This window comes from Paroedura picta, chromosome 3, assembly GCF_049243985.1.
Source record: "Paroedura picta isolate Pp20150507F chromosome 3, Ppicta_v3.0, whole genome shotgun sequence".
Classification (NCBI taxonomy): domain Eukaryota; kingdom Metazoa; phylum Chordata; class Lepidosauria; order Squamata; family Gekkonidae; genus Paroedura; species Paroedura picta.
This window is the reverse complement of record NC_135371.1, coordinates 120297212-120322965: the sequence shown is the minus strand read 5'-3', so window position 1 is coordinate 120322965 and position 25754 is coordinate 120297212. Positions and strand designations below refer to the sequence as shown.

Below are 25754 nucleotides of genomic sequence, written 5' to 3'. Positions count from 1 at the left end.
GGGAGGCTGTTTTCTGCAGTGCTTTTAAAGTTTAAAAGGGTTTCAGAAGGCAACCTGAAGCAGCTGAGCAGTGGCAAGACTCAGCCGATTTTGCAGCTTTCACAGGGAACAGAAACTGACTTGGAGTTCCTTTAAACCCCTGCTGTCTACTCCATCCATGAACTGTTTTAAAAGTTCATGAACCTGTCACAAACGTCCATTTGTGAACCACAAATAGGGCAACATTCATAATGAATATTGCTTTGTTGTTGGGTTTGTCCCCATCCCTATTCACTATGTACTACTAGCACTGATCACACTAGCAAGTGTACCCCTCTGCAAGATACCAGTTTTACACTGGATGTGTAACTAACCCACAATATAGTATCACATAGTTCAGTTATATATCCAACATGAAGCTGTTTAAATAAACTATGAAGCTGACTTCAGAACATTGTGCCTAAGCTAAGAAAGTAGATGGCTCATTGATCTAATGTTCACACCATAAGATCAGAATGTTGAAATTCTATATCCTGCAGTGAGATGCATAAGTTTTCCTGGCTTATTATGCCCACACATGTAATTGCAGGAAAGAAGGATATTGCACTCGAAGCCTGAAGCGCAGATGTGTGAGTCATTCACACATTCTCTTGTCCCACCTATTGCAAAAGGCATTATTAGAGGATACTTACCTAGTTTATGCTTTGGGGGTTAGAGGCTAAGAGTGACAGAGCTAATTAGTTGATCAGCCCCAAACAATGTCACCTACGTGGCTGGCTTCTCAAGTTCAAAGAAGGGCTTCTTAGTATAAAACTTTTTTTTTACTGCAATGTGTCTTATTTTCCTGGCTGAATGCTATAGCATTTGTGGCTCATAAGTCTCAGGGGTATCTTCATGCATAAAAAGTGTGCATTGGAAAAAGTTCAGCAGATCAGACTTATTGGAGTCAAACTCTAACATCTTGATTTCTTCCTGAAAAGAACTTATCCACAGAAGTTAATAATTTACCACTTTTATTTAACATTCCTTAATAGTAACAGAGAAGTGTACCTTCCCAAACCATTTCAGCTTCAGATCTTGTCAACATCTTTGCACTAGCTCCAGTTCAGTGCCAGTAGCATGATATTCCATTTCCATACAATAGATGGGGAGAGGAATAGCTAATAACAGTTTATGATGGCACCATCCACTACCCTCCCTCTTAGGCAAGATTTTCCTTCCACTTTTCTATCCCTTCTGTGACTGAGCCACCCTAGCAATTTGTTTATCTTCTTGGCTGAAGAACTCTAGCTGTTTTGACTGTTGTCTGAGGCTAGGAACCTGAGGGAAGGTTCGGTCACGAGGCATTTTGAATGTCACGAGGCATTTTGAAATTCAAAAATAACAAAATATTTTATTTAATGTAGAGGCTAAAGGTCAGGTGTTAAATTCTCTAAATGCAGTTTCTAACCAGAACAGGGATCTCTGCACTCTTCAGAGCTGAGTGGGGAATTTTTTTGTCTCTTTAGAAGACCTATCCCCTTTCCTTGGCCTAAATAGGAGTCTTTGTCTACTTCCCAAACTTTCTAGCCAATTTTTCCTCCAGTTCTCTGTTTGTGTTAAACTACTCTCATATAAGAGAGATGAAGCCTCTTGTGCCTCTTGTGGCGCAGAGTGGTAAGGCAGCAGCAATGCAGTCTGAAAGCTCTGCCCATGAGGCTGGGAGTTCCATCCCAGCAGCCGGCTCAAGGTTGACTCAGCCTTCCATCCTTCCGAGGTCGGTAAAATGAGTACCCAGCTTGCTGGGAGGTAAACAGTAATGACTGGGGAAGGCACTGGCAAACCACCCCGTATTGAGTCTGCCATGAAAACGCTGGAGGGCGTCACCCCAAGGGTCAGACATGACTCGGTGCTTGCACGGGGGATACCTTTACCTTTATCTTTTTACTCTCATCTAAGGCTGAAATCACTCTCCAGTCAAAGTTGAAATCTGACTCTCAGGTCATTTCTGCACATCTGTAAAAATAGTGTTATGCCAGCTGAATGGCGTAACACTGAATATAATTGTGCCCCCCGGTCCCTCCTCACCTTTTCCCTATCTTATTCTTCTCTGCCGCCTTTTCATGCTTTTCACCCTCCACTTGAAATGGCAGAAGAGAGCAACATGCTTTACACGTGACTCTCTTCCACCTGTCAGTCAAACCAGGCAACTAATCCCCTTTCTCAACAATTTAAAGGGCCCGCGATGCCTGCTACATTTTTTTTAATATTCAAACCTTCTCCATTGAAACACCTATGCATCTACTCATAGATGCATAGTGTTTTTTTGAATGCCATACATTATGGAATCATGAGTCTTGAAACTTAAGAAAAATAATCTCATTCCTGATTGGGGGGGGGGGGGCTTTAGAGAGGCATGCTTTGTGTGACAGCTTTGGGGGGAAATATTTTTGGCTTTGCCTGCACGCTTTTATACCGATTCATTGCTCCAGGCAGTTCACTTTTTAAAAAAGCAAAAAACAGTCCCTGGGAGAAAGGAGAGGGAGGCAGGTACGAAGGCAGGACATTGGAAGCAGAGATAGCACTTCTTTGCCTCCACATGTTTCTTTGGCTGGTGGGCTGCTGGATGCTCTCCATTAGATAGCACTATATCGGTTGGTTGATGTATTTTTTGGGATTCACCAACTAGTGCTATAAAATGGAGGATGTAGCCAGCTGTTTACTGCCCAGATGCTGCATCATAAGCATCATAAGGAGGGGCTGGAATATAATGACAACAAAAGGTAAGGATTTCACTATTTCTAATGGATGCGGAAATCCCCTCAGTACTCAACTCAGTCAAAGCAGAAAACCTGACTTGTCTCTTCTGCATTCAACTCTCAAGTCTTTCTCTGTGGAGCTGATCGTAACCAATCAGATTGCTTGAACAGCCTGTCATTCAAGACTTTCTGTTTCTGTGAAGAGTCAAAGCCCTTCAGCTTTTTGTATATCATTTCTAAGCTTTTAGAAAGGACAGTCCATGGCAGTTTTTTTCCAGTTTTGGTACTGAAAAAACACCTAAGGGGGGATTGCTGTACTCACTTTCACAGCTTATGTGGCGTAATATTGTGTGAATTGGGTGATTTACTATATAGCTTTGTTATGTACAGATATGTACCCTAAAATGTGCTCCTGTTGAAGCCCAGACTAGACCCTCAAGAATAGTTATAGTAAGCAAAATATGGTTCTGTCTCAGGAACTTGACTTGGTCAAAATCGTTCCCTCTTCTTCAAATAGAAATGCTGTTCATTTGGAGGAACTGCATGATTGGATGCACTGCACTGTTTACCAAAGACTTTCTGAAAGAAATAAAACTTTTTTCTAATCCTTTCACAAAATGGCATAGGTGTGATTGGCAGGAAGACATAGGTTTTCAAAGCCTATGAGCTATAAGAATGCCTCCTAGAGAGTTAGAGCCTGCTAGAACACTATATAAGACAATAACACTGAGGAAGAAGTAAATTGAAAATGGGATATAGTAACATTGATTTATCCAGAACCTGTTTTGGCAATTGTTTGATTCACACTATACAAGTCTGGTTATTGTTAGATTCATACTATACAAGTCATTATAATAAACAAGAAAAATTAAGAGCAGCCAACTGGCTGGAGTTTTTTTTATCTTTTTGGATTTATAATCCGTGCAGCCCTCTGTATACCTAACAGTTGGTACTCTGGCTGGGAGTAAAACTCATTTCCCCAGTTCCCAAAACATTGTGACTTGAAGTACTAGGAGAACATGATTTCCCTGCAACAGAGTCACAAGCTTGTGGAAAGAGCTCCATTACCAATTATCATGTGAAAAAAAATTGCCCAGAAGGTTTTTAGTCAGTAAAGATGCTGATTTTTTTCAAATGTACAATTCCCATTGTTAGTTGCTTACTAAGAATGCATGAGGTAAAAGTAATTTAATTCTACTTTTAAAACTTCACTGGACAATAAAATTATCTCTTAAGTTAGAGGTCATATATTCCATCTACAGTTAAACTATATTTAGTAATAAGAAGAACATCTCTAATGGTTCTAGTTTCTGCCTGTCACTCATTTTTGCAGGCATTGTTGACATCTGAGGAAAGGAAAGAGGACTTGTGAAAATCTCACCTCTGTAGAAACCTTCCCCTCTCTGACTTCTGATACAGAAGGAGTACTCATCTACTAGTACTTTTTAAAAAACTACTATTTCCTGGCTCATAGGCCATTTTCAGTACAGCAGTTGGGAGCTTCTTCTTAGAAAGTTATTAAAAACTAAGGAAAACTTTCGAGGTTAGGAGAATTTAATTGGATGCCTTGGCATAAATTGGGGGAAGCAAAACCCAGAAAAATGTCAAAATCTGACAAGGACAGTTTATCTAATTGGGCTGGTGTTCTTGTGCATGCACTTGCCACATGCACTGCCATTTTAAATGCTTTTCAAGAATAGGAGTTATTCACCCATCTTCCCTACAGACCTGTAAAAAAAGAAGTTCACGCTTTTGAGAAAATCCAGAAAGAACCCAAGAATGAGCCTTAAAGTCAATAGCTGTGCTCAAGTCTTTGGCTCTTTTTCTTTTTCTTTTTAAAGAAGAACTTGGGAGTAAAATGGATTCAGGTAGGTCGCCATCTTGGTCTGAAACAGTATAACAAAGTTTGAGTCAAGTGGCACTTTTAAGACCAACAAATTTTAATTCTAGGTACAAACTTCCACGTGAATGCACACTTCATTAGACACAATGAAACAGTTTTCCTCAAACTTCTATATAGGTAAAGGTTTAAATTGCCAGGAAAAGCTAGTTAGAGTCAAGATGAATAAGTAACTAGGCAATGAGACCTGTGACTTAGTTCTCACATCTGTTTGTTAGCTCTTTTATTTGTATTCTAATTTATTGCCATTCACAGGTCTTAACAAATGCTTCAATTTCAGCTATACTTATCATTCAGATATTTATGCACCTCTACTGTAAATAGTCCTTCCTGACAATTAATCCCCACCTACCCATTCTATAGCTATATGTAAAACTTGAGGAAAACTGTTTATTGTTCTTAAAGGTGCCACTGGATTCAGACATTGTGCTATTGGGAGGAAAAATGATAAGCTTATCCCTTGCAGTCTAGTTTCTTGGTGGTGTTGGAAATCCTTTCGGATTCAATTAAATATATGTTGCATCTCTGTAATCACCTCAACTGCAGCTCGTTGAAAGCACCCCTGCTTTGCATGTAGAAGTTGTCAGGTACAGTCCTCATCAGTGATAGAACCTGTTTTTCACACAAAATTTACTAGGTTCAGCTCTTAGCTAAAACTAGTTATCTGTAGTGTTTCTGTTCTGCTACAAATGAACCGCCCTCAGCCTTCGAGGAGGGTGGTATAGAAATATAATCTATAAACCCCACCCCGCGGCGCAGCGTGCCACGGAATAAATAAAAGAGTAAGGCCTCTGTGGAAGGAGTTAGGGCAGGACCCGTCCGGGATAAAAACTTGGAGAGGGCCAATCAGGAGCCGCTTCGCGGCTCCTGATTGGCCCTCTCCGAGTGGTACTCGGGTGAAGTGGCCAATTGGGAGGTGCGCATAGCCTCGCCGTTCTCCCGACTTCTGCTGGGCCCGGGCACGCCATTGCGGCAGCGAAGGAGCGCCCGGGGCCGGCAGAAGCCTTGCCCCCCCAGCCCCGCCGTTCTCCCGGCTTCAGCCCGCCCCGGCCGCTGCTTCGCGGAAGCGAAGGAGCGCCCGGGGCCGGCAGAAGCCGCTCCCGCCCAGCCCCACTGCATTTTGCCCCCTGCATTTTGCCTAGCGCCCGCTGCATTTTGCCTGCAGCGGGCTTATTTACTAGTAAATAAATAAATCAGTAAGAAGTAGGGGTGTGCAAAGCAGTCCCAATCTGGACCGCTTCGACTGAGGCCACCCCAAGCGTCTTTGGCCTTGGCTGAGGCTGCTTTGGGTCACCTTGGCCGAAGTGGCTGAAGCACTTCAGCACCAGTGAAAGTGTTTCCTTGCCTTTTCTGGGGCCTGGGGGGATATGGGTATACGTTATACCCCTCAAACATCCAGGGTAGCTCAGTGAGGTCCTTCCCTGACTTCCCTCAAATTTCCAAAAAGATTGGACCAAGGAGTACAATCCTCGGGGCTCCAAAAGAGGGTACTGCCATCTGCTCCATTATATCCAACTAGTTTCCAAGCCCATTTATAAAAATGGGCTTTGAAAGGGGAGAAAGGGAAGGGGAAGGCAGATGCCTCGACTCCTGGTGAGAGCCGTGACCCTGGTTGAGCAGTACTCACCTTTTGTAGAGTCCATGGTCAGCGGCAGCTGTCGGGGTGTCAGAAGACCAGGGTGTCAGAAGGCCGAGACCCCCCCCCACCCGGCCGAATCCCGCGGCTTTCTCCCGGCCGCAGAAAGAGCTTCAGTGCATCTGTGACACATCGAGGCTCTTCCCAGGGCCGGGAGAAGGCCAGCCCCCCCCCAGCCACCCGGCCAAGACTCGTGGTCTTCTCCCGGCACGTCCGCAATGCGGCGAGGCTCTTCCTGGGGCCGGAAGAATGCTGATCCCCCCCCCAGCCGAGACTTGCAGCCTTCTCCCGGCCACGGAAAGAGCCTCGGCGCATCTGCGACACGGCGAGGCTCTTCCCAGGGCTGGGAGAAGGCTGCCCCCCACCCACCTGACCGAGACTGGCGGCCTTCTCCGGGTCGCGGAGTGCTCCTCGGAGGACAAGCCAAGTGGTCAATGGGGAGCCACGCCGCTCCCCATTGGCCACTTGGCCCTGGATTGCCACTCGGAGGGCGAATTAGGAGCCGCTTTGCGGCTCCTGATTCGCCCTTCCGAGTTTTTATCCCGGACAGGGCCCACCTAACTCCTCCCCACTTGCCCTTACTCCTTTATTCCTACCACTCCTCCGGAGCGGGCGGTTTAAAGATGGGACAGACAGGCCTGGGCAAAGGGCAGGAAGACAGAGAGGGGCCAGAGCTGCCTGGAAGGAAGGTAAGTCTGTTTCAATTTCTAAATGCCACTCCAAAGACCTGTGACTGAAACCCTAGAAAGCCATGTGACCTGATTCAGTATAAAGTGGTATTATGTATTCATATCCTTGATGACAGAGGTTCAGAGTGCATTCATGTCATTTTGAAAACTCAAGTTGATTCCTTTAAATTGAAAATATAACTATCAGCTATTAAATTAGGAAATCCCTGTGAAATCCTATTGTTTGCTTCCCTCCATTGTGAGAACTGCTCATTTACGTTTACTCTGAGCTTCTGTTTATTTAGTCAGTTTTAAATCCACAAGAGGAATCTTCCTGTTTTCTTATGAGCATTAAGTTTACTCAGGAACCTTTAGTGTGGGACTGTATATTTATTTATATTTATAGTTATTTATATTCTTGTATACCACCCTTTGCTAGTGGCTCAGGGTGGTTCATATCAAAACACAACACCAACATAACTAAACATTTAAATAAAATAATAAATTTAAATTTAAATCAATTCAGAAGCCACCTCTCTTTCCAAAGATTAAAATCCACTGGGGCAGGGGGAATAAGCTCTTATAGGGTTTAGTGGTGGATTTTAGGCTGGGAGGCCAGCATTCCTCAATGTCAAAAGCTTCTTGGAAATCCAGGCATATTTGAACACTCTCATCCACACATTGGTTAACCCTTTCAGAGAACCCCGAAAGGTTTGTAAGACTGGACTTCTCCTTAACAGAAGCTATGCTAATTATTTCTTAGTAGGTCTTGTTCTTCTGTGTACTTAATAATTCTATCTTAAGAACAGTTATCCTTAATTTGCCCAGAATATGTTAGGCTAATCAATCTTTAGTGGTCTGAATTTCTGCTGAATCCCCTTTTAAAATCAGTATTACTTTTGTTACCTTGCAGTGTTCTGGAAAGGGGACCAATTTTACTGGTATTACATGGGGGTGGAAGAGGGTTAGGAGAGAAACATTTTTCTATATGAACAAAGTTTGAGTCCCTGTAGCATCTTCAAGATCAACAACGTTTTGTTCTGTGTTTAAGGTTTCATATGCGTACATGCTTCTTCAGATGCAGAGTCTACTTTTCTATGTGAGTTCCTTATGAACTCTCAAGTGTATGTCACCTGATTGTTAAGTCTTTGATTTATCCATTAACCCTAGAACTTAATTGCTCATCACCTCTCTTTGATTCAGTTCTTCTGACAGCCTTACTGAAAAGAGATGTGCAATTTTGACATGAAAATACATTTTTGCATGAAAACAAAACATAATTCGTTCTGCTTCACACACATGCTCCATGCAACTTTAAGGCAGCACTTGGAATGATCCGTAATAATGCCTCTCTGGTTGCAGTTTTTAAAAACTGGCTGCAGTTCCTTTTTGGATTGAATGACAGTGCTTTCCAGAACTCCTTCTTAACTCTGCAATCTGTGCTAATTTATGTTCCCTGTAGGTAGCAAAGAAAAGCAGAAAGATGTTAAAGCTGACTAAAAATAATGCCCCGAAGGGAAAAAAGTTTAAATGTCCCTCTCCAGGAAGATCATTTGACTCAAGTTTGTTGTTCTTGGTAGTCAGCCTGGATGACAGTTTTCCCTGGAAGGCACTTGAAACGTCCTTCCTTTGCCCTGGGGGATTCATGTTCCATGGGCAAAGAGCTGCAGCTGTTTGTCTACAATTTCAAAGATGGCTACACTTGATTGGACGGATAAATTGATGTTCCTTCTTTGCTGGGGCATGCACAGAACCTCCACCTTCTTATGGTTGTTCATTTCTGTTATTTAAATGGTTTGACTTGAGATTCTGAAATTGTCCAGATACTGGAAATGAAAACCATCAGCTGAATGGGCATTATGCAGCTATTTCTCCCCCCTCCCCTACAGATTCAAGTTCATATCCTTTATCTGCACACACACTTTCACCCATGCAAATAGCTGAGATCTAACTCTGAGTCTTACTACACAAAGAGCTTGCTATTTTTTTAACCTGTGTTTAGTGATAACATTTCTGAAAACTGGGTAACAGCAGTTTAGGTCAACTCTAATTCCGTTGTTCCTGAACCGGGGAATATGATTGACATTTGTAACCAAGTTTGTGCCTCAGGCGATTTATTGGGAGTGTGTTTGCCAAGGAATGTTTCTTTTGCAAACAGAATACCCTCAAGTTGCTGCTATTGTTGTTTTACATGGGTGAAATAGTATTGTGCTCATGGTTTGTCCCCCATCTGATGAAGTTATTTTCTTCTATGATTTAATGTTTGGGGTACCTTCCTCTTTCCCCAGTGTTGCACAGCTTCTTCCAGAAGTTCTGCAACCTGAGTCAAGTAGCATTGTAGAAAACCATTTCTCCCCCACCCTTCCCAGCAGACAGATTAAGGGAACTGGGCAGCTACTCTGGGCAGAAAGGCAAATGTGCCAGCACACTTAAAAACAGTAACATTTCACTTTTATTACAAGGCAAATTTGCATGGCCTACAGTTAAGGCTACCCTGGTTTCCTTAAAGGAGATAAAATAGAAAAGGATCTAGAGAGGCAGCTGTTTAAAAAAAACAGAAAATGAATCAGTGGCCACATGTCTATGGAGTGCCCTCCTCAACATCTACATTTGTGCGCATGTATGCACACAAGTGTGTGGATATGAATGTACATAAAGTAACCAGGCTTTATTTATTTATTTTTCTTGTTGCATCTGGACAATTTACAACAGTTTAACAAGCAGAAAATATGTGTGAAGCTTTCTCCCACCCCAGTTATTTCCATGCAAGGTTAAGCTATTCCTGTAGGGCAACTATAAAAAGGCACAGTGGCTAAAAAAAAGTAACCTTAAATCTATGTAGGGAGAGAAGTAGGCAAGTAACTGACATGGGAGTGCATTTGGGTGGTCAGGTGAGCACTGATAAGCAAGCAACAGGTATATCCCACTCTACTCAATATTTTTCCTTTACACAAAACCAAAATTAAAGCATGCCTCAATTTTTAAGTTACTAAATAAGTATACTCATGCATACAAGTGTTAGGATCAATTCACATGGGCTGGGTTGTCACCAGTATGCTTGGTGGTTGACACCCAGCTCTACCTCTTGATGTCTGGCTTGCCTGACTCCCCCAACTCAGCAGATGTTTGGAAGGAGTGGTGGTCTGGCTCAAGCAGAGTCACCTGAAACTCAGCCCTCCCAAGACAGCCCTCTACAAGTGGCTGTGTAGAAAAGGGTCAGATCAGGAAAGGCATCTCCCATGCCTAGATAGGATGCAATTGGAGATCTCGCCCTTTGCTGGGAATTAGGGAGTAAACCTCAGTGCCTCCTTGGAGGTGCAGGTCACCAGAGTAGCCCACCTGGCCCTTTTCCATCTGCACCAAGTGAGACTACTAGCCACAATGATCCACCTGACAGTCACCTCCAGGCTGGATTTCCGTAACTCGCATTATACTTTATCTTTGATCTGGAAGTTGCAACGGTGCAAAATGTGGCTGCTAGGTTCCTCACGGTAACATCTTGAAGGACCTGTATTTAGCCAGTGCTGACGCAGTTGCATTGGTTGCCAAGTTGAAGGTTTTTGGTTTTGAACTTTAAGGTCATTGGCGACCTGGGCCCAACATTTTTGAGGGACCGTCTGTCTCCCTATGTCCCCCTTTCAGCCCTGCTGGTACTAATAGACTGGTGATCCCCAGCCCTTATGAAGTGTGCCTGGCCTCAATCAGGGCCAGGGCCTTTTCAGTCCCAGCTCCTACCTGCTGGAATGAGTTCCTGGAAGAGCTACGGGCCTTGTTGGAGCTATCACATTTCCGCATGCCTCCAAGATGAGGTCTTCCACCTGGCGTTTGGCTGAGGATGGGGCAGGAAGATATTTGGGTCCTCCCTCAGGTGTCTTAGAGTTCTTAGACATCTTTTATATTCTCTGACCATCTACCTTAAAGCACAGAGTCAGGTGGGGGAGGGAGTTCATCGAGCTGGGGTTGAAATTTTGTTTGGGGGGGCAAATCTAAAAATTGTTGGATTTTTGGCACTTTTAATGCTAATGGATTGTTAGTGTAATTTAAGGTTTTATTTGTAAATTGCCGTGAGCCAGCTCTGCCAAGATCAGTGATTATTATTATTGTTAACAACAACAATACAATCTTATGTATATATGAATTCAATGGTACTTAGTCCCTAGTAAATGTCTATAGAACTACAATCTAAGATATCTTCCTGGAAAAGAGTCTGCTGCACCCCTATTTCTCAGAAGAAGGTTTTCTCACTGTTCATTGATAATCTGGATAATAAACTTGAAAGGTTCAGGATATATGGTCATATTGGTCATATTGACCCACCACTCCCTCCCAAAATGGCCAGTGATAGGCCTGGAGGGGGTGGGAATGGGAGGGACTTTAGGCAGGCATGTACACAGCTGTTTCCCAACCATATTATGCACAATCATGCTACTTCTGGGGTTTCTTGAAGCCTGAAGAATGTTTCAGGGGTCATGTCACATTTTTTTTTACTAAATAACACATGCCTATCCACCTTCAGTCTTGCCAAGAAAAGCAGGCTTATAAAATAAATGTTCTTAAGTGCTCAGAAAAGAGCAACGGTTTGGTTCAATTTTTAAAACTACAAATATAGGATTCCCTAGGATTGACATGACTATTTTTTTGTGGAGCAGCATCAGTTTAGAGCATGCAAGATATGGGAATTGGTGTGGCAGCCATCTTTTCCCATGGATGTTCCCCAGGTCAAAAGGGGGAGAGGTCATGTACTACCCTCCTTTGACAAAGGGTGGAATAAAAGTGTGATAGACAAGTCATCCTCTGATGCTCTGAAAGTGGTTGTCTGCTGCTACCATTTCATTTAAAATATTTTCTTAGTGCAAACATTAGCATAAATGTTCTACAGACGGTTCTGTAAATGTTCTACAGAATAGAGACTGCAGCTTGCAAGATGTGAAGCGAGCAAGGTTGTAGAAAGGGCCAGGAATTTTTGCACTGGGGTGGTGACAACTGAGGTTGATACATAAATGACAGGGATGCGATAGGAACCTCTTCTGTGTTTTGTGTTAATCCCTGTCTGACCTACAAGGTATGATTTATCTCTCAGATTTCGTTCTGCTCAGGAATGGAACTATGGCTATCATTCAGCTGGAAGCAGGCCAGTGGGAGTTGCATGTCATGATGTGTTGTTTCTCATCTTTCATTGGCAGGTCACTATGGAAAGGATTTTTATCGAAGTGGAGGTCCAGATTTCCATAATTTCATCTCCTCCGGGTTTGTCACATTAGGAAGAGGACACAGCAAGGGTACAGTGGAAACCATTTTTTGCTAAATAGAAAAGATGGGTTTAAATAAAATCTGTAACCTGGAAACTGGGCTGTATGTGACCACAGATAACAGTGTTAGTGCAAAAAATATAGGTTTATGAGGGCACATGGTGTTGCAGGTCCAATAAAGTGCTATAGGCCGCCTCTTAAATCCTGCTGAGAGAAAAATGGCATGAGGGTCCATGGAAGCTATAGAACAGCAAGCAGGCAGTCCGACAGTATGTGTTGCTCTGTGTTTTCCTGAGTGCATGGACGCAAACAGCCTGTCTTGCCACCATATTTTCAAGAAAACTAAAGGGGCTGGGATGAAAAGGGTGAGGCTACTTTGGGAACATAATGCACTCCTCTTATACTGTACATTTGTGCCACATGAACCAGTACCTGTATCAGAAGCAGCTAACTGTTGGTACAAGGGTCAACGACTATGGCAAATCCATCTGAAACATCAAGGCCCATTGAAATCAGTGGGGTTTCACAAGAAGTCAAAAGGTGCATAGCTTGCACAAGTATGTATGTTTTTAAACTGGGCCAAAGTTACCTTATCTTTCTTCAAAGCCAGCCTCATGAAGGGTGGGTGCGTTTCTGTTCCCTCTATGCAGATTAGAGGAAAGTGATTTGCTGCAGAGCTGGGGCTTCCCTTAGAGTTGCTTTTTATTTTTTTATTTTTTTGCTTTATGTTGCATCATGTAGCTTTGGTCACTTGCACAAATCACCTGGAGGTAATATTTCCTTTTCAGGTGCTCTCTGTAATTCACCTGTTCTTTATTTGTAGTATCGTCAGGATGTTATATAGACTGCACTCTAGCAGGGCAACATTTTCATGGTCTTGCTGTATAGCATGGCACCAGATCAGTTTGTCTTCTGATCTCTTTTAGCATTTCTCCTCTACACCATCAGTGGGATTTGTGCAAGTGATGCTCCTTACAGATTGTGCCACAAAGTTACTGCTCAAGTGATTCACTTCTTGTTCAAGGCAATTATCATTATAATAGGAGTGCACTGTATTTAGATATTTCCCCAATGTTATAAATATTTTATAAAGTGATTTCCTTAAGGGTCATATTTTTGTGTGTCTACCTAATCTGTGAGAGATATAAAGATATATGTGCACATATATATGTATAATATGCTGTACAAACCTGAAAACATGTCAGTATCCATATTCTGCACTGTGTATGTTCTGTGTAACATCTTGTGTATACAGTACAATGCTGAGTGTGCTAATGTGGTGATGTGAATAGCAAACTATACATACCGTACCATCTAGCAGTCAAGGTAACTCTCACAACTAACGTCCAGGAGCTTGCTGTTACCAGGACCTTGATGGCTTTTTCCTTTAATGACTCTGATGATGCCTGCTTGGGTAGGTTTCTAATGCATTATGGTATGAGTTATTGTTTCAAATTTTTCTTGAGCACATTCCGTATTCAGACTGTTGAAGAGTGAGCTAGCCTTCTCAAAAGACTTGAAAGGAGAGAGGGACAGCCCTGTCTGTGATATACCATTTAATACTCTTAAAATACTATGACTTACCAGGCTAGATGATCGTCAAGTCTCTTCCAGGGCCAGCCTCACTCTGTGGCACACTTGCGCGTTTATGGTGGTCCGTACTGCTGGGCAGGCGCACACCACAATGATAATCTAACATTGTTTCCTGCTGACTCACTGTGAGACTACTGTATATTGAATAGATGTATATGGAGATACTATTTCTATAGAAACAATGTATTGTATGTGGAGACATATTGTTTCTTATACCCATCGTTGTTGTTTCCATGGATGTTCACCATTCACAAGTTGTAAAAAAAAAAAAAAAAGAGACAATTTCTTTTTCTGACGTTTCTTGCTGTTTAACCAAATGGAAGCAAAACCTTCTTCACATATGTCATCCAAAGTGGTGTGAGTTCTGTGGAACTGTCACAGAGGAACCAATATATGTGTGTATTGTCTGTGTTTTGTGTGTTCAAATAAAGTTTACTGAGGTGGAGGCAGAGCTCAAATTTGACAAAATTGCAGTGGATACGACCTATGAACAAGGCACCAACCTTCAGGCAGAGGACTTCAATGGACTTACTCTGAGCTCACTCTCCCAGAGATGGGGTGGGAGGATGCACACTGAGATTGCAAGCAGAAATGATAGAGGCTTCCGTCAGGGATGGAAGGCACAAAATGGGCTATCCCTATATTCTTCTTAGGATAAATAGGCTTGGCCACTGTAATTCTAAGGGAAGCTCCCAGAAGCATCTTATGCCCCAGAAATTTCATCTTTTTACAATCAGAGTTTCTGAAACCATTTTCTTTGAAAGAATACCCTTGTTATTCTTACACTTACAGAAGCTAATAGGATCTTTTCCCAAGAAAAATAGCTGTAGTTGGCAAGGCAGAAAGGAGAATATGGGGAAAACAATAGGTAAAAGATAATGGCCATGCACCATACAGAAAAGTGGTGAATGGGCTTTTGTTATCTAGCTTTTATCCAACATATTGCCAAATCTCACTGTTTAATTGGGAGGCTTTCTAAAATTGATCTTTTTCACCAGTGGGCTGCATCTTCTGTAGTAATTAATTACAACTATTATTTTCAAACATTGTTTTAGAAACAATTTAGATCCTGCAGGACAATGAAGGGGCTTAAAAATAAATAGATATAAAAATCTAATAAAATAAATAAATAAATAAACATTATATTGATGCTCAAATAAGAGAGCCTAGATTTGTTCTTTTAAACCCCCAATCTTAAACATGTTTACTTTAAAATAAATCACATTTATTTGAGTAGGACTTCCTTTGAATTAAGTATGTTTCAGATTACAGCTTCTGTCGGATCATTTATTAATGATTTTGGAAGTCAGTTTCATATATTTTAGCTGTGAGACTTGGCAATGCTGCTTGCATAGCTGTGCCCAGTGAGAGTTTTGCATTCTGTCTGATTGATCTGGCCTTTGTGATGTCAGTTAGCTGTTCAAATGTTTACAAGTAAACAGCCTTGCTTGTGAGCTTCCCAGAAGCATCTGGTTGGCCACTGTTGGAGAGAGAATGCTGGACTAGACAGACCTTTTCATCTAATCTCCAAGAGCATTCCTTCTGCACTCAACAGTATGTGAGATGTGTGTAAACTACAAAAAGTCATTTGCAAGTAGAGACTTTGGTGGTCCTGATAGAAATGCTTATAACCCAGCCCATTGGTGAACAGTGCTGTTTGCATGTGAGTGTCATAACCGTGTAAGTGTTGGCTTGCTTTTTCTGATCTCATTGCTTTAGATGCTGTCATTGCAGGCATGTGTCTTTATAGTTTGTCTGATTCATGTTGTACTGGCTCTAGTATCTCGGTAATGTTACCTGTAGGCAGAGATTATCCTTTCTCCGCAAACTAATAGCAACTTTAGGAAACAAGCTACCATCATTGCAATTGCCTGATATAATTTGCTCTGGAGAAATGCAGCTTCATGTTATGGCTTTAATCTCAGGTGGCCTCTATTTAGCATTAATTTACTGTTTTTAGTGCTATGTTTAGTTAAGCAGAATATCTGTGAATCTGTGTTAAGCATTTTCTTTCACTTTTTGCAATAGCTATTCTCTGAGGGCTGAATCAATGGTTGATCAAAAGAGAGACCTTTTGAGGATGAAAATAGGGGTATATGACATACTAAATGCCATGGATACCAAATAGACAAATTCAGGGATTTTACATTCCACAAGTGTCTAGCATGACACGCTGCTGGATGAGTCATTTCACTCTGACATTTCAATCCAAAGATTCTTGCAAAGCATCATCTGTTAAACATGGGTAGCAATATGCTCCTGTTGCAGTATAATTAATTTGGGAATTCTCACACTATAGGCGTGCTGGTGAGTCAGGGTCTCCCTTGCAAGGGGAAAATATAGCAATGAATGCTAAAGCTAATCACAAAACAGCAACATCAGAAAAAAAACATTATGGGCACATTGTTCCATTGCTTTATTCAATCTGCTTACACGGCTTTCATTCCCTGGTGTCTGTGCAATACAACACAATTCTCATTTCACACTGGCACTGTAGAGATATTTCTCGTCTTTCTCTACCTAGATTTTGCCATACACATGGGGGAAGGGATAGGTACACTGAAAGCATGCAATTCACACAGCAGTTATCTTAGAGCACTGTGATATACTAGACATATTGGTTAAAAGGAGGGAAGGAAATGTGCTTTATACTACCTTAATTTGTTGACCACATAGCACATTTTCTGTTTAAAAGTAAGTTTCATTTATTTCTCACTCTGTAATTAGCCCTAGGAAAAGAGCAAACAAAAATCCCACATTACAAAGTCCTTGTTGGATTGCAGTTTTAAGAAATCTCAATGCCAAACTGCTTAAATTATCCCTTGGACAAAGAGATTAAAAGCACCAAAGGATAATGCTATAGCATTTCTTAAGTTTGGATGGAATTTATGGGATTAGAACCTGAAGATTAGCATCAGTCTTGCATTATTTGTGATCTACCAAACTGAATGCAGTCCTCCAATTATTTACTGTGATGGTTGGGTGTTTGGCAGTCTCCTGGATTTTGCAGCCCTCGGTAAACAGCAAAAACAGGAAGCTTATGCTTTACGTGTTTTACATTGGCTGGTAGACTCTGTTAGTCTTTTTGGTCCCAATTTGTTCAGACTTTAGGTGCAATTATGGCCATTCATAGGAAGAAATTGCCTGAAAGATGCAGGATGGCATGCTTGTTAGTAAAAAAGTATCTTCCTCCCTATTTTTTAATTTTTTCCACAAAATAGTGTTAGTAAAGCATCGACATGGAATTTGTTGGAGTGATATTATGTGAACCAAAACACAGACAGCTTAGAGCACTGGGAAGGAATTGCATTTGGCAGTGGGGGCAGAAAGAGAGAGAAATGAAGGTAGATGGGCAGGAAAAGAATAAGGGTGACAAGATGTAGTTCCTATATCCTACATGTTATGCATGTGGTAGTCCTCCTTCCTTTAGAATCCAGAGGAACAAACATAGGTGGGTGCAATTGAAGAATTGCATTAGATATTAAATGTACGGTAAAATGATAGTCTGTCTACCTATACCAGCTCTGATACACATATCCTGTTGTTTTCGATATGTCGTGGTTAATTTGGTGAATTGTCTACAGTGCCCCCATGCAGAAGCATATAAAGAACCAGCCAACTAGGATCTGGACGAGGGCCTTTTTCTTCAGGTCACCCAGCAAGCTCTTCAGAGCCATGGACTTCGCCTTTCCCCTATGTTGTTGTCCCATGTTTTCCCTCAGTGCTGTCCATGGTCCTGATGTCTTCATCCACAATTGTAGTTTTTTTTCTGAGTAGGTTGTCTTTCATATTCAGTGTCAACTGCTTCTCCATTGTGTACCTGTAATAAAATAAACCAACTAAAAACTACTGTGTAGATGTACATCCATGAAAATCATGTGTCCCTGTGTGTATCCCCCTTTATTGAGGTCCCCAATATCTTCAGGGGGTGTGATTAGGATCTCCTTTGATTGTGTCACTTCATCAAATGCCCCTGTGCTATCAGATGACTCTGGTTCATTAAACAGTTAATGTGCTGCCAGTTAGATGCGATTAAGAAGAGCTGGAAGGGACATAGCCTCATAGCAGCAGCCAGAGTTTTCCATGAATAAGCAATGCAAAAATTGAAGTTCTGGCATGTAGGCTCCCAGTTATCATTAACACTTGTTAGCAAGATCGCATTGGCATGGGGTGATCAAATTGCAGCCATCTGCATCCCAATGAATGAGTTTATGTCACTCTCGATAATATCTATTCACTGTGATGGCATGCAGCATCCTCTGTGCCTATTGTACTCTGATTTCTAATTGACACTGATCCATATTCTGCTGCCAATAGTCTATGTTACAAACAAAGTGGTTAGGGCAGAGAGGAATAGCTCATGGTTTATGGCAGGTGAGTATAATTGAAAGGTTCATGGTTAATGGTGGGTGAGTATAACTGAAAGATTCCAGTAGAGCAAGAAAAATTTTCATTTCTTTCACTTTTTCAATGTGGGGATTTATATGCACTGTCAGAAAAGCTATGCTCAGCATGAGCCAGTGGGAAGGACAGAAGGGAAAAGCTATCTAAGTGAATAAGAGACCCACTGGAATACTTGGAGCAGAATAAGTACTCCCATGAGCTATCTGCAGTAAGTTAGGGAAGGGTCCGACAGAAGGAAATAAATCACCACCTTTTAAATATTTATTTGAAATTGTATACCATACTTTCAGTAAGAATCCAAGGCACTATATATAGTACCATTATATTTTTCATATGTTCATAACACAAAATTTGAAAAGATTCCTGAAGTGGAAAACACAAAATTCATTGAATCCTAAAACTATACCTGTTGCTGCTTTTTCTAGGGTAAGTTTGAAATCTGCATAGAAGGACAAAACAGGATTATTTCATTAAGCACGGATGTGATCTTACTTTATAGAAGTGGGTTTCCAGCTAATTTCACAGTGCAAAACTGAAACTGTAAGGTGATAACTGATAGAACTATCTATGTTTCCTAGCCACTCAGTGTTTAGTGTTCACTCTCTACACTGAGATGTTCTGTGATTCACAGTTTTTGGTTTGGGAATTGGTGCTTTTAGTAAATGGTTGAGGATGGAAGCAAACTTAATTGTGTTTAAACTGGGGTAAAGGTTCTTGACTGAATGAATGAGAGCTGCCAATAAGGGGGGGGGGGGAAGAAGAAGCAGTATTGGCTGCTGGGGTGCAGCTAGCAGATAAGTTGCCATTCGGTGATTCCAATAAAGAATATCTGCCAAAGACTTCAGAGTGTTGGTAAAGAGGGATCAAGGTGATCAAGGTTCACACAGGTTGGATACCTCTGACATCTTCTACCCAAGGGAACTGGTAAAGAAAGCAGTTTTTAACTAAATAAATATTTTCAAAAGCCAACCACATCTAATTTGAACTGTATTTATTTAGAAATTAGTAGTAAATCTATTGCATTCTGTAATGCAATGGGTGCTAGCTCATGGTTTGGTGTGGGTTTAGTGCCTCACTTGGAAGCTGGCAACCCGAAGAGGAGGTCTTTCTGTGCACAGCAGTCTTGACCCTAGTCAAGTTTATGCGCAACTAGGTAGTGTTGAACCTACACCAATCTGGCAACCTTACCTCCTCTCTGCCATGTTCTCTTCACCTGAAATAGGTCAGGGGGTGCTATGTGGCTGGTTAGGTGGCTAACACTTTTGAGGTCGCACTTCCAAACCTCAAGGAATATTTTCAAACCAGAGACAGTCACCCTCCAGGTGGGGCTTGGAGAGCTTCTGGAATTACAGTTCATCTCCAGACTATAAAGATCAGATCCCCAGGCAGAGACAGCTGCTTTGGAGGGTGGACAAGGCTGTTGTGCAGAAGAAACATTTAAGGCCTCCCATGCAGGTTGTTGTGAAGATGAAATACTTGAGTCATATTGTGCAGATGAAACAGGAAGCAAAAGAACCTCTGCAACAGCATCCAGTTTCATCTGCACAACAACCTTGCACGGTAGGCCTCAAATGTTCAGAGAGTTGTGGAGAAGAGACTTGCATGGTTTGGCTGCATTTGCCATCAAGCAGCAAGGATAGCCACAGCAGCATTTTAAGTGAGAAAGGGCTTTTCTGTGGCCTCCCTGTCAGCCAGCTGTTAAGCAGAAGGGGAAAACTTTCCCCTTTCAAAAGGAAAGCACGCCCATGCCCACAGACTCCCCTGCATTGCTCTCAGAAATGTATCCCTCCCCTCAGTCAGGGGCTATTAGAGGCTTCCTTCACAGAAGGTCTGAAGGGAGGAGAGTGGAATCCTGAGCAAGAGCGGCAATTGGCCCTGAGGGCGGGAAGATTCCACCAACTGGAGTCTTTGGAACCTTCAGCAATGTCAGAAGTATGAATCATTCTATGTATATAGATTTTTATGCTTCCTCTCCAGAGATATGCTCATTGAAGCTTACAAATAAAAACATTACAACAGAATCTTAAAAACAACAAATTGTGAGTAATGAAAAGCCATAAAAATAAGCCAGGGACATAAAATTACATTAAAACATTCAACCATCTAAACAGAGTTCATGAGCTAGAAGCAAACAAAAGAATGGCTTTCAAAATGGAAGCTTGATTAAAAAGAAACATTTTGGCCACACAGATAAAGGATGGTAAGGTAGATGCTTGGTAAGGTTCAAGGCATTCCAAAGGTGAGGTATCACCACAGAAAAAGCTTTGTTTTAATTCATCACCTGCCTTACCTCTACAGGCAGGGGCCTAGAGAGCAGGGCTTCAGAAGAGTATCTTAACAGCGTGAGAGGAGGCAGTCCTTCAAATACCTTCCCCCAAAAACTGTTCAGTACCTATTAAAGGTAAGAACTCATGTTGTGAATTTTGCCTGAAAAAAGATGGGCGTTTGAACAGGGCCTGCATGTGAACAGGGCTCTGAGACCTGAATATATCCAATCCATGATTACCAGGCTAAATATCAGATCTTGATGCCCACAGGTTGAGTTCCTGAAAGCTGGGCATAGTATGAAGCGACACATAATGGATACTTGGCTCCAGTTCAACTTTGCATACTAAATTAGCTACCATTTCTTCCATAAAGAGATCTTGGGACCTTTGTGGAAAGCTTCCAGTGCTATAGCAACAACATAGCAAACAGAATGGTGTTTTTTACAGAGAAAGGAACAAAAAAAGTTTATTTATTTTAATATTTACATCCCACCCTAAAACAACTACTTTAAAGCCTGACCCGGTAATTAAAGTAAAAATGTTAAACCCCAGGGCACAGAGCAGAAGTTCAGGAAAGCAGTTTTTACCACCTTCCTCCAAAGTGCAATGAAAAGTGACAGCTGTAGATTCGGGGATCCTCCATTTGGAATGGGTGCTATAGTAAGAGTGGGAATCTGCTCAAAACCCTTCCAGAGCAAGTTCGTCTCTCATATATCTAGTAACTGGGGGGGGGGGGGGGAGAACTACCGCAGGGACTGGTTGACCTTAATGGCTCAAGAAATTGACTAAGCACATCATGTTTACATGCTCACCTTACTTCAGTCAGAATCAGAATTTGTACTCTTTCTCCTGCCTCCACTTTAGGCAACCGGAATTTCCTGTTAAAAGCATATAAATTTGTCACAGTGAATAAAGAGCTTGTTAATATTGAAGCAACTGGCCCTGGTTGATAAGCAGCGGTGCAAGTCCTGTGGCCCTGAGAAGAAGCTACTGAGGCTAAGCTGTTGGCGTTTCATAGTTGAGGCTCTGCCATGTTGCACACTTGTGTCTCTAAGACATCCCCTGTCACCACCTACTGTCTGCGGCTTTATCTGTAATAGCATTTGTGCAGCAATCTGTTTCACCCTAATGAATTCCTCTTTCTTTGCCTTGTGCATTATGTCAAAATAAATCACAGTACTGAAATGAAAAGCCAGACTCTTACTGAATGCCCTTTCTGAAGGAGGAGTCTGACAGCTACGTGATTCCAGTTTAGCAGCAAGCTTGAAGAGCAGGAGTTGTACTGTTTGTGCAGGGAGCAACTTCTACACTCTCTTCGGACTGGTTGCCTAGCATTTGGGTACATATATGGGCTCTCATTTCCTGTAGAGAACTCATTTAAGCTTTTTAAAATAGATGCTACAGAGGATTTCAAAAGAAATTCAATATTTTAATGTGAAAAAACATTTAATCCCATTAAGCTGAAAGTAATATGAAACTCACCCAAGTCAAGTCTTAGGTCTGAGCTACTCTGCAGCCTTTTCAAATATCTAAGTAGCAGGTATAATTATTCAAATAATAATGTGCTGAACAGATAACAAGATCAAAATGCCATACACAACTAATCCTACTAACTTGCTTACTTTCCTCACTCTGTATTTGGACAGGGCTCTGAGGCCTGAATATACCCAGTCCATAATCACCAGGCTAAATAGAGAGAAAGACAAATTTATTAAGAAGTATCCACACAAAGGCATTTCAGGCAAGTGAGCCATCTATGTGGCATAGTTTAAAGTGAAGTAATTGATTCACCTCCAGGCCTTATGACCATTTTTGAAACGTAAAAATGTAAGAATCTTACTGACTCAAAGCGATATTCTATTTAGTCTAAACTGTTTCCCTAAATGGCAAAGCAGATGCACAAGGAAGAAGCACAGGTCAAAGTTTCCCCCTTCTGATTGCCCCAGCAACCAACCTACAGGGATGTGCCACCGTTGAACATATTGATTGATTGATTGATTGATTGATTGATTGATTGATTGATTGATTGCCGCCCTCAGCATGCTGGCTCATGGTGGATTACAAGTTAAAACCCCCACAATAACAACAATATAAAGCAATCCCCAATTACAAATTTAAATCCCACCATGGTGACAGATAAAATATCACATTCCCACCATCCCCGAGGTCCTGGCAGCTCACAGCCTATGGATTGCTGATGGCAATAATTAGCTGTAAAATGCATGGCACCATCCATGGGGAGTGGAGTGGGGGGCTAGGATCTTCCAGCACTAGCCTTGATCAAAAGCCTGGTGGAAGAGCTCCATTTTGCAGGCCCTGCAGAACTTTGACATCTCCAACAGGGCCCTCAGCTTTTCCAGGAGCTCTTTCTACCAGGTGGGGGCCAGGACCAAGAGGGCCCAGGTCCTGGTCAAGGCCAGACACATCTCGTGGGCTAAGAACCACCAGTATGTTCATACCCACAGAGCGTAAGGCCTTGCGGGGGGGGGCATAGGGAGATAGACGGTCCCTCAGATATGTCGATCCAGACTGCAGATGGTCTTAAAGGTAAGTACCAATACCTTGAACTTGATCTGGAACATCACCAGCAACCCTGGCAGCATTTGTACCAGCTGTATCTTCTGGGTCAGGCTCAAGGGTAGGCCCATGTACAGAGAGTTTCAGAAGTCTGTCTGGAGGTGACTATCATGTGGGTCCCTGTAGCCAAGTGTTCCAGGGACACATAGGGTGCTACTTTCCCGAGGGGGTGGGGTTAGTCAGGCTATCCATCCATCAGGAGATAGAACTGGGTGTCATCTGCATATTGTTCACAATGCAGCCCATAGCTCCAGATCAGCTGGGCCAGCAGGTGGACAAAGATGTTAAACAGTGTGGGAGACTGGATCACACCCTGTGGAACTCCACAAGGGAGCTGGTGATGGTGCAAAAAATTTTCCCCCACAGCCACCCTCTCTGTCTGGTTGCTGAGGAAGGAGATCAGCCACTTCAAGGCATTCCAGTGAAAGCATGGCAAGGAGGCAGGCCAACAGCTCATGGTCGACTGCATCAAATGCAGCTGACAGAACTAAAAGCACAAGCAGTGCCATACTGCCTCTATCCAGCTGACACGATCAGGGTAACCAGCACTTTCTCCACCCCGTGCCCAGGATGGAAGCCCAACTGGAAAGGATCAAGCACCAAAGTTTCCTTCAAGAATGTTAGGAGCTGATCTGCAGCAGCCCGTTCAACCACCTTCCCGAGAAACACAAGATGTGAGGTTGGGCGGTAATTGGTGGAGTCCCACAGATCAAGTGATATTTTTTTCAGCCCCCCAGGGAAGTCCCCAGATTATGGGGAGAGGCTGATAATCTCCCTGAGGAGACCTCCTATTCATTGGTCACCTCTTTTAAGCAACCAAGGGGCAGGTGGTTGCCCTTACTGAGCCTAGCAATTTGTCCACTTTGGTTATCGAGAGCCTCCTAAGGCCATCAAACACAAACTTCCAAGACAGACAAGGAGCTTCCAGTTCTTGTTCTGTATCAGTCGTGACAGGAATTTCACAGTGGAGTGATGAGACTTTATCAACAAAGAAGCTTGGTAATGCCTGACAGCTAAGTGAAATTTTGGCACCCTTCCTCAAGGGCGGTAAGAGACCAAACTACCCTAAACAATTGTGCCTGGCATGAGCTAGCAGACACAATGGAGGTAGCAAAGAGCTCTCATTTCACCACCTTCACCACCATCTCATATGCCCTCATAAGCATGCAATAAGATGTTCTCCCCGATTCATCGCAAGTCTTCCTCTACACTCTCTCTAGCTGTCTCACTTCCTTCTTCTTCTATTCTATAAGTAATAGAAATGTATGGGCCTATCCTACATGCATCTGACCAGCCCCTTTTTAAATTCATCTAAGCCTGTAGCTATCTGTTCCTCTTAATAAAACGGTAAGAGGGAACTGGGAGGAGCTAGGACTCATCGCCTACCCACCAATCGGGGAGGCTGTCCCGGCTGTCCCATCCCTGATTGGCTGGCCATCCAACAAATAGCCATTCAGGAGGGATGTCCTGCCTCTTGCTGCATCCCCTCCAGCCAGGTAGGCAGCCAGCTGAACCTGGGAAGGAGGGCAGAGGGTCAAGAACTGCGGCTGGGGGCAGGGACTGTGGGGAGGGGCCTTGGCTGGCCTGCCCAGGGTGGGGGAGGAGGGGCCTAGCAGCTGCTGTATTCCTGGATGCTTTGCCCCTAGTTATTATATATTGTGGCAGCTAGCTCCACAATTCAACAAGTAAATTATGTAGTGTATGAAGAAGTACATTAGTGGTTCCCAAGTTCCAATATTTGAGGATGGGGACAAACCATTATCTCCATCTTTCCAGACAATGCATAATGTTTAGCAGTTGGCTATCCCTTGCTAGAGGCTTTGAAGCAGATCCTGTACAGCTCTCTGTAAATGATGCTCTAGGCTTGGATTTCCTGCCTTAAGTAAGGTAATTGAGTAGATGCCATTATAATCCTCTTCCAACTCTATGAGTAACTGCTCTATTTTTTAAAAAGAAAAACATTTAATGAGAGTAGGTGGGCTTACTTAATTCCTCTCCCCTTACTGTTTCTGTCATCAAATTACCTCCAGCTGAAATGGCTTTTCTCTGGAATATCTATCATGTATGCAGTGCTTCCTTAGAGCATGATAATATTATGAAAATTAGAGGATACTGGAATTCTTCCAAGCCACAGTCAAGCATGGGTTAATACAGACAACATCCAAGGACTCACTTCAGTACCTGATACTGAATTCCATAGTTTATGGCTGCTCCAGGTCTAATTGTTCCCTACGTACATCCTAAGGCACAAATAAGAAGTGAGAATGAAATATAAGCACATTTGTTTTCATTGATTGCTAAGCCATCTTGGCTATCCTATACAACTTATTCCCAGTCTTTTAAGAATAATGATGCTTCCTATCATGGTTTCATCAGTTGTTTCTATTTTCCTAGCTACAAACAAAGTATTGAATAAAACTGTCCATGGGAATTATCTTTATGGAACTCCACCAATTTCTCTTTTACCTGAATTTCAGCATTGCCTTTCAACAAGTGTCTTATTTATTAAGTTTGTTAAAATCCTGCATTTCCTCTAAGAATCTTGGTATCCTCCCTTCTTACCTTCTTATTCATATTAGTGTTTCAATTGAAGATGCTTACTGATTATTTATACAAGAGCTGAAAAGGACTAAGACCATCTATGCACAATCTTTGACCATCAGGGATGGCCAAATTGGTACTGCAACCCCAATTTTCATGGTTCCTGCCCTTCCCCACACGAGGTTTCAAGTGGGATGTTTCT

The 25754-nt window shown here is 42.4% G+C and overlaps 2 protein-coding genes across 17 annotated transcripts in view; one reads left to right on the top strand and one right to left on the bottom strand.

The window, feature by feature from the left end:
- SHISA6 (shisa family member 6) overlaps window positions 1-25754 on the top strand; it is a 413188-nt gene that overhangs the window by 73129 nt on the left and 314305 nt on the right. For 4 of the 5 annotated variants that reach the window (XM_077327467.1, XM_077327464.1, XM_077327465.1 and 1 more), the window contains exon 4: window positions 12105-12200. The exons of the other annotated variant lie outside the window; for it this stretch is intronic. In XM_077327467.1, the coding sequence (XP_077183582.1) occupies window positions 12105-12200 (96 nt within the window). The remainder of the gene's footprint in view (window positions 1-12104; window positions 12201-25754) is intronic. 5 annotated transcript variants of the gene reach the window in all.
- LOC143832692 (uncharacterized) overlaps window positions 16168-25754 on the bottom strand; it is a 237413-nt gene continuing 227826 nt past the window's right edge. For 4 of the 12 annotated variants that reach the window (XR_013229358.1, XR_013229363.1, XR_013229361.1 and 1 more), the window contains 2 exons: window positions 21247-21312; window positions 16168-17583 (listed from right to left, as the gene is read on the bottom strand). Coding sequence is in view for 5 of the 12 variants with exons in the window: in XM_077327472.1 (XP_077183587.1) it covers window positions 17457-17583; window positions 21247-21312 (193 nt within the window). In the remaining 7 variants the exon portion in view is untranslated. Of the gene's footprint in view, window positions 17584-18573; window positions 18607-20457; window positions 20560-21246; window positions 21313-25192; window positions 25252-25754 lie in introns of all 12 variants that reach the window. The other 8 variants (XM_077327473.1, XM_077327474.1, XM_077327475.1 and 5 more) reach the window with 4 other exon arrangements.